Source organism: Amyelois transitella, chromosome 3 (assembly GCF_032362555.1).
Source record: "Amyelois transitella isolate CPQ chromosome 3, ilAmyTran1.1, whole genome shotgun sequence".
In the NCBI taxonomy this organism is placed as follows: domain Eukaryota; kingdom Metazoa; phylum Arthropoda; class Insecta; order Lepidoptera; family Pyralidae; genus Amyelois; species Amyelois transitella.
Genome location: NC_083506.1, coordinates 3,106,593 through 3,121,230, shown reverse-complemented (window position 1 = coordinate 3,121,230; position 14,638 = coordinate 3,106,593). Strand labels below are relative to the sequence as shown.

Genomic DNA, 14,638 nt, shown 5'->3' with positions numbered 1-14,638 from the left:
TCCATGGGAGAATGATGGAGTGGTCCTATTCTTTTTTTCTATTTGGTGCCGGGGACCACACGGACGGTTATAATTAATACCAAATATTAAAAGGAAGAGTACATACATACTCGTATAATCACGTTATCCCTTGCGGTACATACAGAGCCAACAGCCTTCTCGCTCGGTAACCACGGATCATTGTAACATGATTCAAACGTCCGAGATAAAATAAAAATAAAATGCAAATTTAAAATCAATTAAATTTGATTTTAAATTTGCTTTTGATATAAATAACTTCCAATAAACACAATAATAATAGACAATACAAACATCTCGATGAAATAGCAAGTCGGTACACAATAATCGGGTATTTGGCAGCTTGTTTTATGATAATCTCCGTCTTACGGATCCCGTGCCGGATGGCGGCGCCGGATGCCGGTATCGGATCCGAATATATTGTGGATGGAACAAGCTTCTCACTGTATGTATAGGATTATATTTACATCTTCTGAAGCATTTTGACCTGAGGATTAAATGTTGACTTCGCAGAGCTCAGCCATTTGTGTATAGTACCTATAAAAGAAACTTAAGAATTACGAACTTAAGAAGTCATTAAGCAGACTGTTGCCTCTGTCTACCCCGCAAGGGACATACACGAGACTGTATGTAAGTATTTACAAAGGAATTTCTGTCAAACATTCAGAATAACATAGAGAAAAAAGATAAAAAATTGTTCATTAATTCGGTGGCTACGATGTCACAAGCACACACGTATTTAACTTATAACACCCCTTCTTTTGTTCGTCGAGGGAGGTAAAAATCGTAGTTACCATAGAAGCGTGTTTCGTTATAAAAAATTGGAAAAGCGTCCTCAATATTGTTCGATCGTTGCAGTCGCAAATCGCTCCGACTGCGGCCTCGTTTATTGTATGGACCTATTTTTTTTTTCAGCAAATCGAGCTTGTGTTTAATTCTAACTCTAACTATATGTGAGTTCAGTAACCTTGGTATTATATCGCTTTTCCATGTGGTTTCCAGCGCTTTGGAATAGTTACCTATTTTTCTCTATCTTCCCATGCGACTAAGGGATAGGCTAATTAATATATATACTTGGGATTCTTCTTTTTGGCGATGGGTTAATAAGCTGTCACTATTTGAATCTCAATTTTATCATAAATACAGTTGAAAGTTTGTTTCAGTTGGGTTTCACTCTACTCCGTTCTAGAAAAAGACGTGATTAAAAGTATGTTATTAGAGGTACGTGTGCCGTGTAGTTCCCGGTATTTTATAATAAGACTACTTTCTTCCCGAAATTAAGGGGATTTTTGCGTTTTACAACGGCTGAGTGGGGCTAATTCGCGTATTAGGTATATTAGATAGAAATTTTAAAATAACATTTATTAAATCAATAAAAAAATTCATTTCAGCTTACAGAATTTTTATCTAAGTTGTTGTCTAGTCTTTCCATAAATTCATAGAGTTTATAGAAGATAGCTGGAAAATAAGGCAATCTACAAACTTCACTCGTTCTCAATGAATTCCGATATAAACTACAAATCGATGCAATCCACGCCAAATATACTTCGACAGCTGTACTTTGAAGTCTTAAAGTAAGTATAACTTTCTTTATCTATTGTAGAGTGCGTAAAATAAAATTAAAAAAAAAACTATATAAAGGTTATGAAGAGGTTGTTACTTTATATTAAAACTGTGAAAACTAATTGTATTATTTACTTTGATAATCTAAAGCTAGTACCCAATAATGAAAGTAGATCTTTCATTATTGGGTACTAGCTTTTACCCGCGGCTTCACCCGCGTGAAAAGTTTACTATTAACTTCATTGTATTCTACTATATGCATTTCATGGATATTAAGTGGTTTTGACGTAAAAGACGGAATTTGTATATGTAAATTTATGTCAAACTCATGTCTTGAGTTCATTTGTGTTTTACTAAATATTACGTGTCATCTTTGCATTAATAAACTAGTCGGTACGTGACGCCATCTTTTTTTTTACGTTCCAATGTGGATGGTTTCGATTTTTAATGTTTAATTATTTTAATATTTTATTATCATTGAAATATGAATAATAGAAGTGATTAAAAAACAATAAGCCGGATTCGATAAACCAAAAAATTGAACAAATGTATATACTTGTATATTATCAGTTGTTAAAATAATTGCATACATTTATGGAGCTAAAATCCAGATTTGATTGTAAAACATACATACACATAGTCACGTCTATGTTATTTGTGGGGTGGACAGAACCAACAGTCTACGAGACTGATAGGCCACGATGAGCTTTTTGGCTTGAAGATAGAATGAGATTTAAATAGTGACAGGTTGCTACTAGCCCATTGCCTAAAAGAAGAATCCCAAGTTTAGTCGCCTTTTACAACATCCATAGGAAAGAGAAGGAGTGGTCCTATATTTTTATTGGTACCGAGAACCACACGGCACATTGTAAAACAACAAACATTTTTATTGCAGAAAACAAAACGAACCACAAGATTTGCGAGCTCTACTCTTCCATTGGATACTCTTAGAGTGCAAAAGTATGAATATTTTGCAGTAAAAAAATAAAATAAAGCTGTAGGTACACTTGTGCGCCGCACGCGTCCATGAGTTTGAGGGATTTAAATAAAATCAATATGCTGAACGTTATTGAATATTTATGAAATCAATACATTAATGAAAAAGCGCCGTGTGGTTTCCGGCACAGACATAAGCGTACTACCGATGCGGTACGGAGGCCGTCATCATGGTACGAGTACATATACACATAACTCAATTATCATTTACTCATATCTTAGGAATCCCATAGATAAATAAGCCCTAAAAATGGTGGGTCCATTTTTATTATGTATATATATATTTATATATTTTTTATATATAATTTTATTTAATTTTATATATATAGTTTCTTTACCAAAAGCTTTGTCGCGACAGATATGCTAGATGGCATTAAGTCCGCCCTTTATAATTTTTTTTTCTGCAATAATATTTTAAATAAATATGTACATAATATTAACTTGGTCTTAAATTTAAATAGTGATACGTAATTTCATCTGTCTGATAATTTCAGTTGAGGGTTAAAGTCTTAAAAAGTGTTTTGTTTTTTTTAGTTTTCCTCCAAACAATACAAGAAAACCATACGTGCAAACTTATACTCTACAAGTTTCCGATATACCGGTTTACTGAGCAAATCGGCGCTATGAGCCAGACGTATAGTGTTTTCCGGGAATACAGTGGAATGAAAAAACGGGAAAGTTTTCACCGAACGGGGCATGGTTCATGCGTCTGTGAGTTTCCGGAATTTTCCGCCAGAGTGCGCTTGCAGTCTCGAGATGCGGCTACTAGTATGAATGTACATATAAAGCACATATCTGAGTTTTTCTGTAGTAGGTACAGAAATATTTAAGTGAAAGTTAAAAAAAAGAAGGTTGAAAGCAGGTTGACTAAGCAGATATACAAGGAGAGTGTGGAGGGAAAGTTCGGAGTGGGAAGACCTAGACGAACGTATCTTGATCAAATTAAGGACGTCCTGGTAAAGGGTCAGGTCAAAAGTACCCGAAACCGCCGAGCTTGTATGAAGAGAGTTATGAATGTGGATGAAGCGAAGGAAGTATGCAGAGATCGTGGCAAATGGAACCCGCCTACCCCTCCGGGAAAGAGGCGTGATTTTATGTATGTATGTATGTATGTAGGTATGTTAAAAAAAAGAAAAAATGTTTATTTGGTGCATAATAATATATCAAAAACAGATAGACACCTTTATCTATAACAACTTTTGTACCAAAATGGCCCTCTCTCAGCATTCGTGTCACAACGCTGGTCTTCCATGGGAACTAACGTGGAAAATAAAATAATATAATCAAAAATCAAAATAAATTTATTCCAATAAAAATATGGCTGCTCTCTTAGTTCACTATTGCTCGTTCGTTTTAGATTTTATTGGATCATGTTTACAGATTCAGATGTTTGAAGGTGTAGGTTTCCTCACGACGTTTTCCCTTACTGTAACATCGCGGTTAGCACTCAAACTAATGTACATAACTCAGAAAGGTTACGTTATCACTCTTACCACTTAACCTTTCGCCCATCAACGCTCTAAAACAAATGAATACTGGTTTTGTTCACTCCCAGCCCAGAGTTTCTAATTAATTTTGCTTTCTTCAATTGACTATATACATTATATACATACATGTATACCGTTATAAATGATGCCGTAATGAGGTGTTTCAGAAGTAGCTGTTTGTTCCACCATCCATCAGGTGTTGGGTTCGATTACTTATGCATTCCCGGAACTAATCTACAGTGAAACTTGTTTGATGTATGGGGAACTAAAGTAAACGGGAATATAGTTTAGGAAACTCATGTTTTTAGAATACGGCTGTTGTTTTTTTTTTATGTAATGAATATATTATGAAACAAAGGTTTGCTACATTGATTACTCAAATTAGGCCGGACTGGGCAACATGCCTATCCTGTGGTAACCAATATTGCAGACAATAAAAAATGTGCCGTGTGGTTCCCGGCACCAGCACAAAAAAGAAAAGGACCACTCCATCTCTTTCCCATGGATGTCGTTAAAGGCGACTAAGGGAAAGGCTTACAAACTTGGGATTCTATTTTTTAGGCGATGGGCTAGCAACCTAGCCAAATAGCTGAGCGTGGCCTATCAGTCTTTTCAAGACTGTTGGCTCGTTCTACCCCACAAGGGATATAGACGTGAACATATGTAGGTATGTATGTATGTTATAAAAAAATCATTAAACGAACCCGACAATAAGGTTTGAATAATATCTATTAATGCCATACAAATATATTAATAATAATAAATATAAATATTTCAATGTTGTTATATTTTTACCTAACCGTTTATGCTCTACTGTCGGTCAAAAGAATAATGGCCAAATAGAGTATGACTAAGAATAAAATACTAGTTTTTTTTTTTTATAATTGGCCAGCGTTTTTTTATAAACCTACTTTTCGAAGGGTTTAACACGCTACAACATTAAATACTTTTTCCTCGTCCTAAGAAAAAGTTTCTATGTCGTTAAAAATTTAAAAGATATTTTTTTGTTAGCATAAATACATGATAACCCTATTCAAGGTACGCCATACGATATGATAATGATGTTAGATTTCAAATTTATTTATATTCAAATTTAAGGAAAGCCTATTAATACATATATTTTGATTGATCAATATGATGGCACCTAATGAATTAATTTTGCGCGTTCAATTAAATAGCTACATACAATTTACGTAATTTAGCAGACGACAAAAATGCTACATCAATATTACTTCTTCAGAATGATTTAATTTGTGCTAGCTAATAAACTTCAGGTAGTAACTAAATTATTTTATATCCCTGAAACAGTCCTGTCACATAACTCTATTAATTATCAATGTATTAAAGTCTAAAACCCGCTCTATAGAAGAGTAATTTCATTAGTACTCTCGAACGGGTCTAATGCAAAACGGAAACGCCACTCCCTTGAGACAAACTCAATTAATTCCCTTTAAAACTGAGAATGAAAGCCTTTTAAAATTTAAACACATTTAGAACTAACTTTGAAAGAAATTTGCAATACATCGACTTGTCTATTCAAGGTGTTGGAGAGATGCTGAATAAAATCGTCGATGTATGGCTGGGTCGTAGGGCGCATGTCAGTAACTTGTTGGCTCTCGGATGTGTATCCGAGCGGCAGTGCGGCGCGTTTCCGCGGGCGCCCAACGCGTGTGCTACGTTTGAATTTCGAACAGTTTCAGATTTCGAAGGATCGCGTAATTTCAAATTATAGAAAAAAAAAATTGGTGGCTGCAGACCTGACATAATTCCAGATTTAAATATGTTATTTAAAAAGTAAAAGAAATATGAATATTCAGCCAGATACTTTGTAAAACAAAAAATATTTCTTAGTTATCTTCATTTTTTTTTGTTTCAAAGAAGTTCGGACGGTAAAAACTATGGATACAACGTAACAATTATAAGAATATACTATTGATAGTGGAAAAATGTACTTGAAAGTGAAACTGAAATGACTGGATAGTGAAGTGAGATGGCTGCCAGAAGATTTGTTATCGCGTGGGCTGTATGGTTCGCGTTGCCGTTGGCAACGGGCCATCTCAACGTTCTCATCAGCAAAGCAGAAGTAATGAAGCTATTAGGTAAGGCTTAATAAGAAATCTTTTGTCCCAAATTTTTATCACATTTCATATAAGTAAGAAGTAAATCGTTAAGGTAATCTGCTCGATTTGGAACTATTTTTTACTATTTACAAATTTTTCTTAATTTTTACAGTTACAGCGATGGAGTAATTTATTAGTTAAATTGCTTATAAGTTATTTTTTACAGACATGAAAATATGCTATAATATTTTTAAAAACTTCTCATTCATTCACCCGAGTCAAAGTTTGCAAATATTGATATAATTCATGCATAGTTGAAATCCTTTTATAGCTCGTACAAAAAAAAAAAACATACCGACCTAACATCTTAACACGACCCTAAGGCAACAAGATAATCTCTAATAGTCTCGAGAAAAGAAAAGGGTACTAACTCAACCTTTGACAAATTACATTTTTTCTGAACTGGCCCACGCAAGGATCTTCCCCGAGGGCTACGAGGTGGACAAAAAATGTTCTATCTGCTTTTGACATTGATCTAGTATTAAGTATATTTGTTTGTTATATGTAGGCATAGAATTATTGAGCTGGGATTTTGAGATTTTTGAGATTATACTTTTCTATACTGACTGTAAAAGGGCCGGCCTGGTCGAACTTTCGAGGACCAAATTTCTTAAGAAATTGATATTTTAGGGGTACCCGGCGTGATGGTACCTATCTCTGTTGTTATATAACACGATTTTTTGTAGGTAATTTGTAAAGAGATCTATAAATAACAATGTATGATACTTATCAAATATTTCGTTTATGTACAAAAAAGTTTCCGCAGTATTTATCTCCCGCGTTAATGGCAAAAAAGTTTGAATAATAAACAAAAGATAATGAAAAATAATATTTTGTTTGATAGTGAAGGGTCGGTTAAAATATAATATTTTATAACTAGACTACACTGCGCCCGCGGCTAACTATCACGTAAATTTTCATACCCACAGAAATTTCAAGAAATAATCACCTAGTCCTCCCCTAGATCATACAAAGACCCTTTATGTCTAATTTCAAATATCATAAGTAGACCAGTCAGTAAGTAAATTAATGAGTTTCCTTTTTAACATATACAAATTAGAGAAGTCTCTATTTTAAGATAGTAAATAGAAAATAACTACATTACAAAATATATAACTAAAGCCTTTATGAAATGCGTAAAGTTACGCTACCTGTCACATTGCGGGCCGAACAAATGTGGCAAAAAATGTGCGCATCAGAAATTCACCCCAAAGTTGGTTCTCCCTAGTAAAGTTGCAGGAGGGTAAATATGTCTGAATAAGAAAAAAAGAAAACAAGTAAGCTGTATAATTGTTCATAATTATTATATTTTTTTTTTCTATTTTAACGCTAGGGTAATCGCGAGTAGCTTCATGTAAAAACCTGACTTATCAAAATCCAAGATCGTAGTCTCATACAGACCCCGAGCTTCTAACCATAGAGCCGAGGACGTAACTGAGATTCACGCCAGGAGTATATTCATTAATATATGTATGTAACAATGAAAAAAGTTAGGGAAATAATCGAAAGTGAAAAAGTCTGTTAACAAGTTCTAGAACTATGTACGAGTATGTAGTAACAGACAAATGGACAGAAAATAATTAATTATATTAAGCATTTCATAACTTCATTGTATTGAAGTTAATATATGAGTTTATATATAAATGTTATATAGCCGTGTGGTTCTCGGCACTTAAAAATAGGACCCTTCTATATCTTTCCCATGGATGTCGTAAAAGACGACTAAGGAAAATGCTAATAAACTTGAGATTCTTCTTGTAGGCGATGGGATAGCAACTTGTCTACTATTTGAATGGCCTTTCAGTCTTTTTAAGACTACTGGCTCTGTCTATCCTGCAAGGGAAATAGACGTGACTAATATATATAAATCACTAGGTAAGTATCTAATCCATAGATTTCCCAAGAGACACGCTGTCAAAACGGGCGTTTTTTTTTTGTTTGGGGTACATACTCGTAAGGCGCGCACAATACCCTAGCGTTAATGTGGCAATCTTTGGAGGGTTAGTTTCAGATTAGCAACTGACTGTAAAAACCTTTTTATTATGTTTTTCAATATTTACGTGTTATTTATTTTTAAGATAAGTAAATAGTTGAAAATCAATATACCTAATCCTCTTCGTCGTTATTTTTAACTGATCTTTATGTGAGTCGTGGCGTTTATATTTTTCAATCGGTTTTAGCATTAGCTGTCTCACTATTATGTAATATAATAGTATGAGTAAAAAAGGAGAGATACTTCTACTACTACTTTCCTTAACGCTTTTGCACTACGCGTGTTTATTTATTTATTCTTTATTGTTACATTTACAATTTTTAAAGTACAATAAGCGGACCAAATTCTAATAGCATTAACAACTAACAGTCTACCATTGGGTTAAGCGGGAATCCTTTGTGTGGGTGATAATAAATTTATTCCTATATCTTTATATTCCATTGCCATATTTAAGGCCCTCTTAGTAATATGACATTGGATTGGAAATCATGATAATGTGAGCTTTTAAAATAACAATGTAAATCATTATATAGTAATTAATTAAACAAAAAACAAGAAAAACATTTCTAATTTTCCCAGATACATTGCCTAAGTATAAATAAACAGTTCAGTTAAACACCATGATGAGATAATGATAATACATATTCTTCTAAACCGAACACAGTTTTGCAATTTGTTATATTTATTTTTATAAGCATTATAAAGTTTACAAAAAAAAAAACAAAAGAACAAAATACGTCTGATATAAAAGCAATGCTCGATAAAGTAATTCTACTTTCAGCCCTGATCTGTTTGCTAATGAAAAGCCACTAAGCCTCAGAGTTCGGTGTTAGACAGCAATCGATCAGCAAACTTCGGCAAGCAAGCTTAGTCTAACCCTGCGTCGACTGCTAATTAAAGGGTTATATCAGATTTAGTCTATTTTCTTTTTATCTAGGAAGCCTGCTGGTCTAGTTGGTAAGAAAAGAAGAAGTTATATACCAGCTGCTTCTATTCTAATTCTCTTCCCATGCTGATTGTTATTATATATTGATTGTCAAAAACCGTCTTGAAGGATTTTTAAAAAAAGTTTTGAGAAAAGCTTATAAATTTGTGACTCTTTTAGGCGATGGGCAAGCAATTGGTCACTACTAATGACCATTGAACCTCAATTCCATCATAAGGTTATATGTTTTTTCATTGTATTCTAGACCGTTGGCCCTGTCTACCCCATAAGGGACAAAGACAAAGCGTCTTACGTTAACGGGACATTAATTAACAAAAGTGTGAATATATGTCCTATCCAGTATTTTAAATTTCTACGACATCGTTACAGCCATTTTAGAGAGAGAGCCAGTATAATATACAAATATTGCTCGTAGTATACGATAATAATAAGAGGTTATTTATTGAACACAAGAACAATGACATAATAACAAATCCTGAATATTCCTATTTTTCCGACCACATATTTACTATTTTCCTCATTACTCTCCCGTCCGTCGTGTCGCAAACATTCCTATTCATTTATACATTATCTTTGACACTATCAAAACATAATACAAAGAACACAGTGACGTCGGCCCCAGCTTCCGAAGATCAAAAAATGTAATTATCTACCCCCGATCTACCCTCAACCATTTATATTTGTTCTACAAATTCGACGTATTTCGTATACGCAATTGGGTTTGTTACCATTGACATGCGGATTGATGACTTCGGTTGTACTTCATATTATCCGTATTCATACTAAATTATATATGTCAAAGTGTGTTTGTGTTTTTATTTATATTTATTATATTATTCATAATATCACTATTTAACTTGTTAATAGTTTGTTTAGTCACTAAGATCAAACCAAATATAATTTTATTACTACAAAATTAAATTAAAGAAAGTAGTATAAAACTAAATTACAGTCACGATGATATAAAATTTTCAAGAAATCCACGTCACGTTAAAAAAATCGTGTCACCCATAGTGTGCAATGGAAATGCGCGTAGATACCACTTCTAGTAGTTTATTACTTGAGGGGCTAGAGACATCAGCCATCCGAATTGGAATCTGATTAGAGATAAAAGAAACTTACGCCGTGCAACGAATACACAAGTACTGGAATTGAGTCATAAACCCATCTGGTAGTTTTTGACTTACATTAAATGTTTAAATAAATAAAAAATCCTTATATAAACCCTTCAAACCACTTTGCAGTTCGTCTAAATGTAAAAGAACTAAAAAGACTTTTTAACTTTTATCCCAAACCACAAAATAACACAAACACAGAATGATGATGTTATTGATTATATATTTATATTTATAATTAATTGACTTCAAGACATGCTACGGCTTCTGATTATCGGGTCGGTTGACTACGATAACTAATTTATTTTTCTGTGATTGTTCTAGAATAGAATCACTAGTCATCGTATCGTCATAGCGAATCGATGATAGGTAGGCATCTTTCTTTAAAAACATTCAAATCTGTTCACGACATGCAAAGTATGTCAAAGTATGTCGTCATGCAATAGTACCCGCTCCATATCCGACTCTGACCTTAGAATCTAGCATTTATAAATTGCAATTGGGACTACGCTAAAGCAATGACAGCAGGCGAGGTGAAAAGAGAATCAATTAAGTAAATTTCTTTTGATGGGTCTTTGTATCTTATAAGTTAAGATTTCAATCAAATAAGAATTTATTATGCCTACCTACATTTAAAGAAATGAAGTTCAACAAACTCAATCCTTCATTCGATTACGACAAATATAAATCATTCTAATGACAAATGACAGTCGTATGTGTCAAAAATAATAGACTAAAGCGACATCTGTCGGGCCGGGAATTAATGACAGTTCAAACATCAATTTGGATGGGGTCTTATCGCGGCGCTACAGCGGCGTGGGGTTCACTACTTAATTAAATAACGTCGGTATAGATGTGACACGTTTTTTATTTAGTCTTTTAAGTTATTTCATTTATTTCTCTCTGTCTCTCATTTGAGCGTGTTGTCACTTTCACCCTCAGATGTAACGGCGAGCTTGGGATCAGCTTTTTGACGTTTTTTCTCAGAAATAATTACTATATAGTAAATGTGCAGCTATACGTCGATTCGCACCACCTAATACCTAGACCATTGGTTAGACAAATGATATAACGTTAAGATCTAAAACTGAACCTGGTCTGTGTGGTACTGAAAGTAAACTTCACTGAATGTTTATTCAGTGAAGTTTAAGCAGTACTAATTTAGAGGCTTGAATTACCATAACTCACAAAAGTTGTTTACATACATACATATAATCTATCGTCTATATTGCTTGCGGGGTAGACAGAGCCAACAGTCTTGAAAATACTGATAGGCCACGTTAAGTTATTAATGATTGAATTGATATTCACATTTTTTTAAGAATTAGAAGCGCACAATTTGGTGCAAATGAACCTTTGCGCAAGTTATGTCTTTCAAGCACATGGGCGAATATTTATTAAGTGGATGGTTACACTTTTGTACTATCAATATTTTAGCCTACTTACATCTAACCAACCAACTAGATGCACACGTAATTGTGCTTTTTGTATGGGTCAGATTGTATTTAGATCTTAATTAATGTTTACCAGAGAAGAGGGTTTCAGAATAACATATTTTGACGTTAGGTATAACTTATGCTTTAATGTTGTTGTCAAAAATGAATGTAGATGAAGCGAAAGCAGTATGCAGAGATCGTGGCAAATAGAAAGATGTAGTTTTAGCCTATCTTAAAGCATGATTTTATTTACCTATATACCTCTACATAAGTAAATATATACACGGGTTATAATATACTCGTAACATATTAGGGACTATATACGTACATATGTAAAATATTATAATGAGATGCGCTAGAGCATTCTCTAAATGACCAAATATTGCCTTCTCTTTCTATAGAATTAGATTTTTTTAAGTGTCTTGTGATTCCCGGTACCATATATTATATGGTACCGGGAATCATAAGACACTTTATATTTTTCTCAATTACATAATGTAATATTCACTTTCGTAATTATGAATAAATATTCAATGGCGGCTTAGGTACATTCCTAAGTTTTTACGCCTATCCCTTAGTCGCCTTTTACGACATCCACGGGGAAAGAGATGGAGTGGTCTTAGTTTTATTTTTATTAGTTCCGGGAACCACACGGCATTCAAATCATATAGTATATTATATCTAGTTCTCTTCCAGCGCAGACTATGAAAGACCCTCAAAGGCGAATTAATCAACTTTATGATTATATGGGTCAGCAATCTGTCTCTAACCTAATCATATTTTTTTATAGATAGATAGATAGATAGATAGATAAAAACGTTTATTCAGTTGCTACAGACACAAAATACAGAGTTAAACAAAACATTATAATAACACAGTTGAGATGCATTTGCGTGCTGCAGCAAGTAGAAAAGGTCATAACTCAGCGGAATTTTTGCACTAACTGAAGTGCAAAACGCTGATTTTCAGTTATCACCATTGAAGTGGGTGCGGGCGCTAAAGTGAAAGAAAGAAACAATAAAATAATAAATTTATGTGCAAAAGATTATGGGAATGTGTATGTATATAGATAGATAAACAGGAAAATACGAAAAATGTTAGTAAATTGTTATTAGTTGTAGATAATAATATAAAAAGTATACAGTATAAATATATGTATAGGTATATATACAAGTAAAAATAAAAATGAGTTCACCACATAAAACCAGCCAGGCAACGAAACTCACGAGAAGAATCCCAACCGCAAGCGTTTCGGTATACCGAGTGCTTGTTTTTCACGTAGAAAGGATTTAAGGTTCTTTTTAAAAGAATAAATAGAACTAAGCAGGCGTATAGGCGGTGGTATATCATTCCAGCACCTCGTTGCCTGGTGGCGGAAACTTCCCTCGAAGGCTACGGTTTTATGTGGCTGTACTGACAGTATCGGGCGAGTGGACCTACATGGCCCAGATCTACCACGAAATCGAAAAAATATCAGCTTAGAGAAAATATAGTTAGGCTTATGGAACTTCATAACTCCGAACATAAGGCTGGCTAAATGTAATTGTCTCCGCGTTTCCATATTCAACATTGTAGCTCTGATTAAATATGGTGAGATATGACTGCGGGGTGGAATATTGAAACAAAAACGAGCGCAGGCGTTTTGGATACGCTGAATGAGGCGCTGTGTTTTACAAAGTAGCCGAGGACCATAGACAATGTCACCGAAGTTAAGCCTCGAAAGGATCAACGTCTCGCAGAGTCGAATACGAACTTCTTCTGTTAACAAATTGCGAATTTTGTGTATACAAATAGAGAAACATTATAATGAACGTTAAAATAACAGATGGAGAGTATTTTTCCCAATTTAGCGAGGAGAAGACCACTTGTTGAGGAAACGGAGTAACGAGGCGTGAATAAGACGCATTACAACGTCCTCTGTCGTAAATTATCTGAAAGCCCTTATTACTAGTGTTTACATGTGGCTTTGCTTGTGTTTGGTTCAATGTTATATATCACTTGTAAAATATAAGTACATACGTATCTACGTATACATAAATATCGATTTATGTATAGAAGTATACTTATATACACTACTACTATGTATACTTCACTAGCTTCGTAGCTTCCTAGGAATTACCAGGAAATAAATAGTTTATATCAAAATCAGAACAGTAGGTTTTGAATTTAATGTTTGCAAAGTCTATATAATTATGGACAAGACAAAAGCCTTGTTGCTTAAAAAAATATGCACCTATTAATCGTAGTTATAAAACGAAATTATACTTGACATCATAACATAACAGTAACACTTTAATAAATCTGTTAATTTAGACGTCTCCTGTTACTTTTTAATTAGGCGAGCTTGTGATATTTTTCACGGCCTTCCACGATACTAATGATGTGTCCGTAGGTATGAATACAAAAATATATCATACTAACTGTTTCCTTTTTTGTCCGAATAAAATGTAAATTTTAACTTTAAATGTAATTCAAATTGCTAAGCTAATTACTGCAAATCTCCATGGAAAATCGTTTAGTTTTTGCGTGAAGTGTAAAAAACATACACACATACTTACAAGTACTTTTGTACTTGTATATTAGTAGAGTTTTATAATAATGTTCAGATGTTTAAACGACTTCGTTTTGTCACGAGTATAAGATTGAGTTTAGCAAAAATTAAGATTTTTATCTTAGTTTATTTTAATGTTTATTTAGTTAAGTAGTTAGTTTAGTGTTTAATTCTTAAACAAAATAATGAAATCCGAATTTTTTTTATTTCATTTTGATCTTTGATTGTATATTTTCAAAATAATACATTTTTCCGTTATTATCACATGCGGGGTAGACAGAGCCAGCTGTCATGAAAGACTGACAGGCCACGCTTAGCTGTAAGTTACTGTTTATTTATTAAAACTTGTACAAAATATACATGTATAGCACAATTGGCGGACATAATGCTAGAACTTATAATATAACTAATAC

The 14,638-nt window shown here is 33.6% G+C and overlaps 1 protein-coding gene across 1 annotated transcript in view; it reads left to right on the top strand.

Moving 5' to 3' along the window:
• Positions 1-6,052: 6,052 nt before the first annotated feature.
• The window catches only part of LOC106133482 (tyrosine-protein kinase Drl), a 50,929-nt gene continuing 42,343 nt past the window's right edge, over positions 6,053-14,638 (top strand). The window contains exon 1 of the mRNA XM_013333215.2: positions 6,053-6,163. Coding sequence (XP_013188669.2) covers positions 6,055-6,163 — 109 coding nt within the window. The 5' untranslated portion in view covers positions 6,053-6,054. The remainder of the gene's footprint in view (positions 6,164-14,638) is intronic.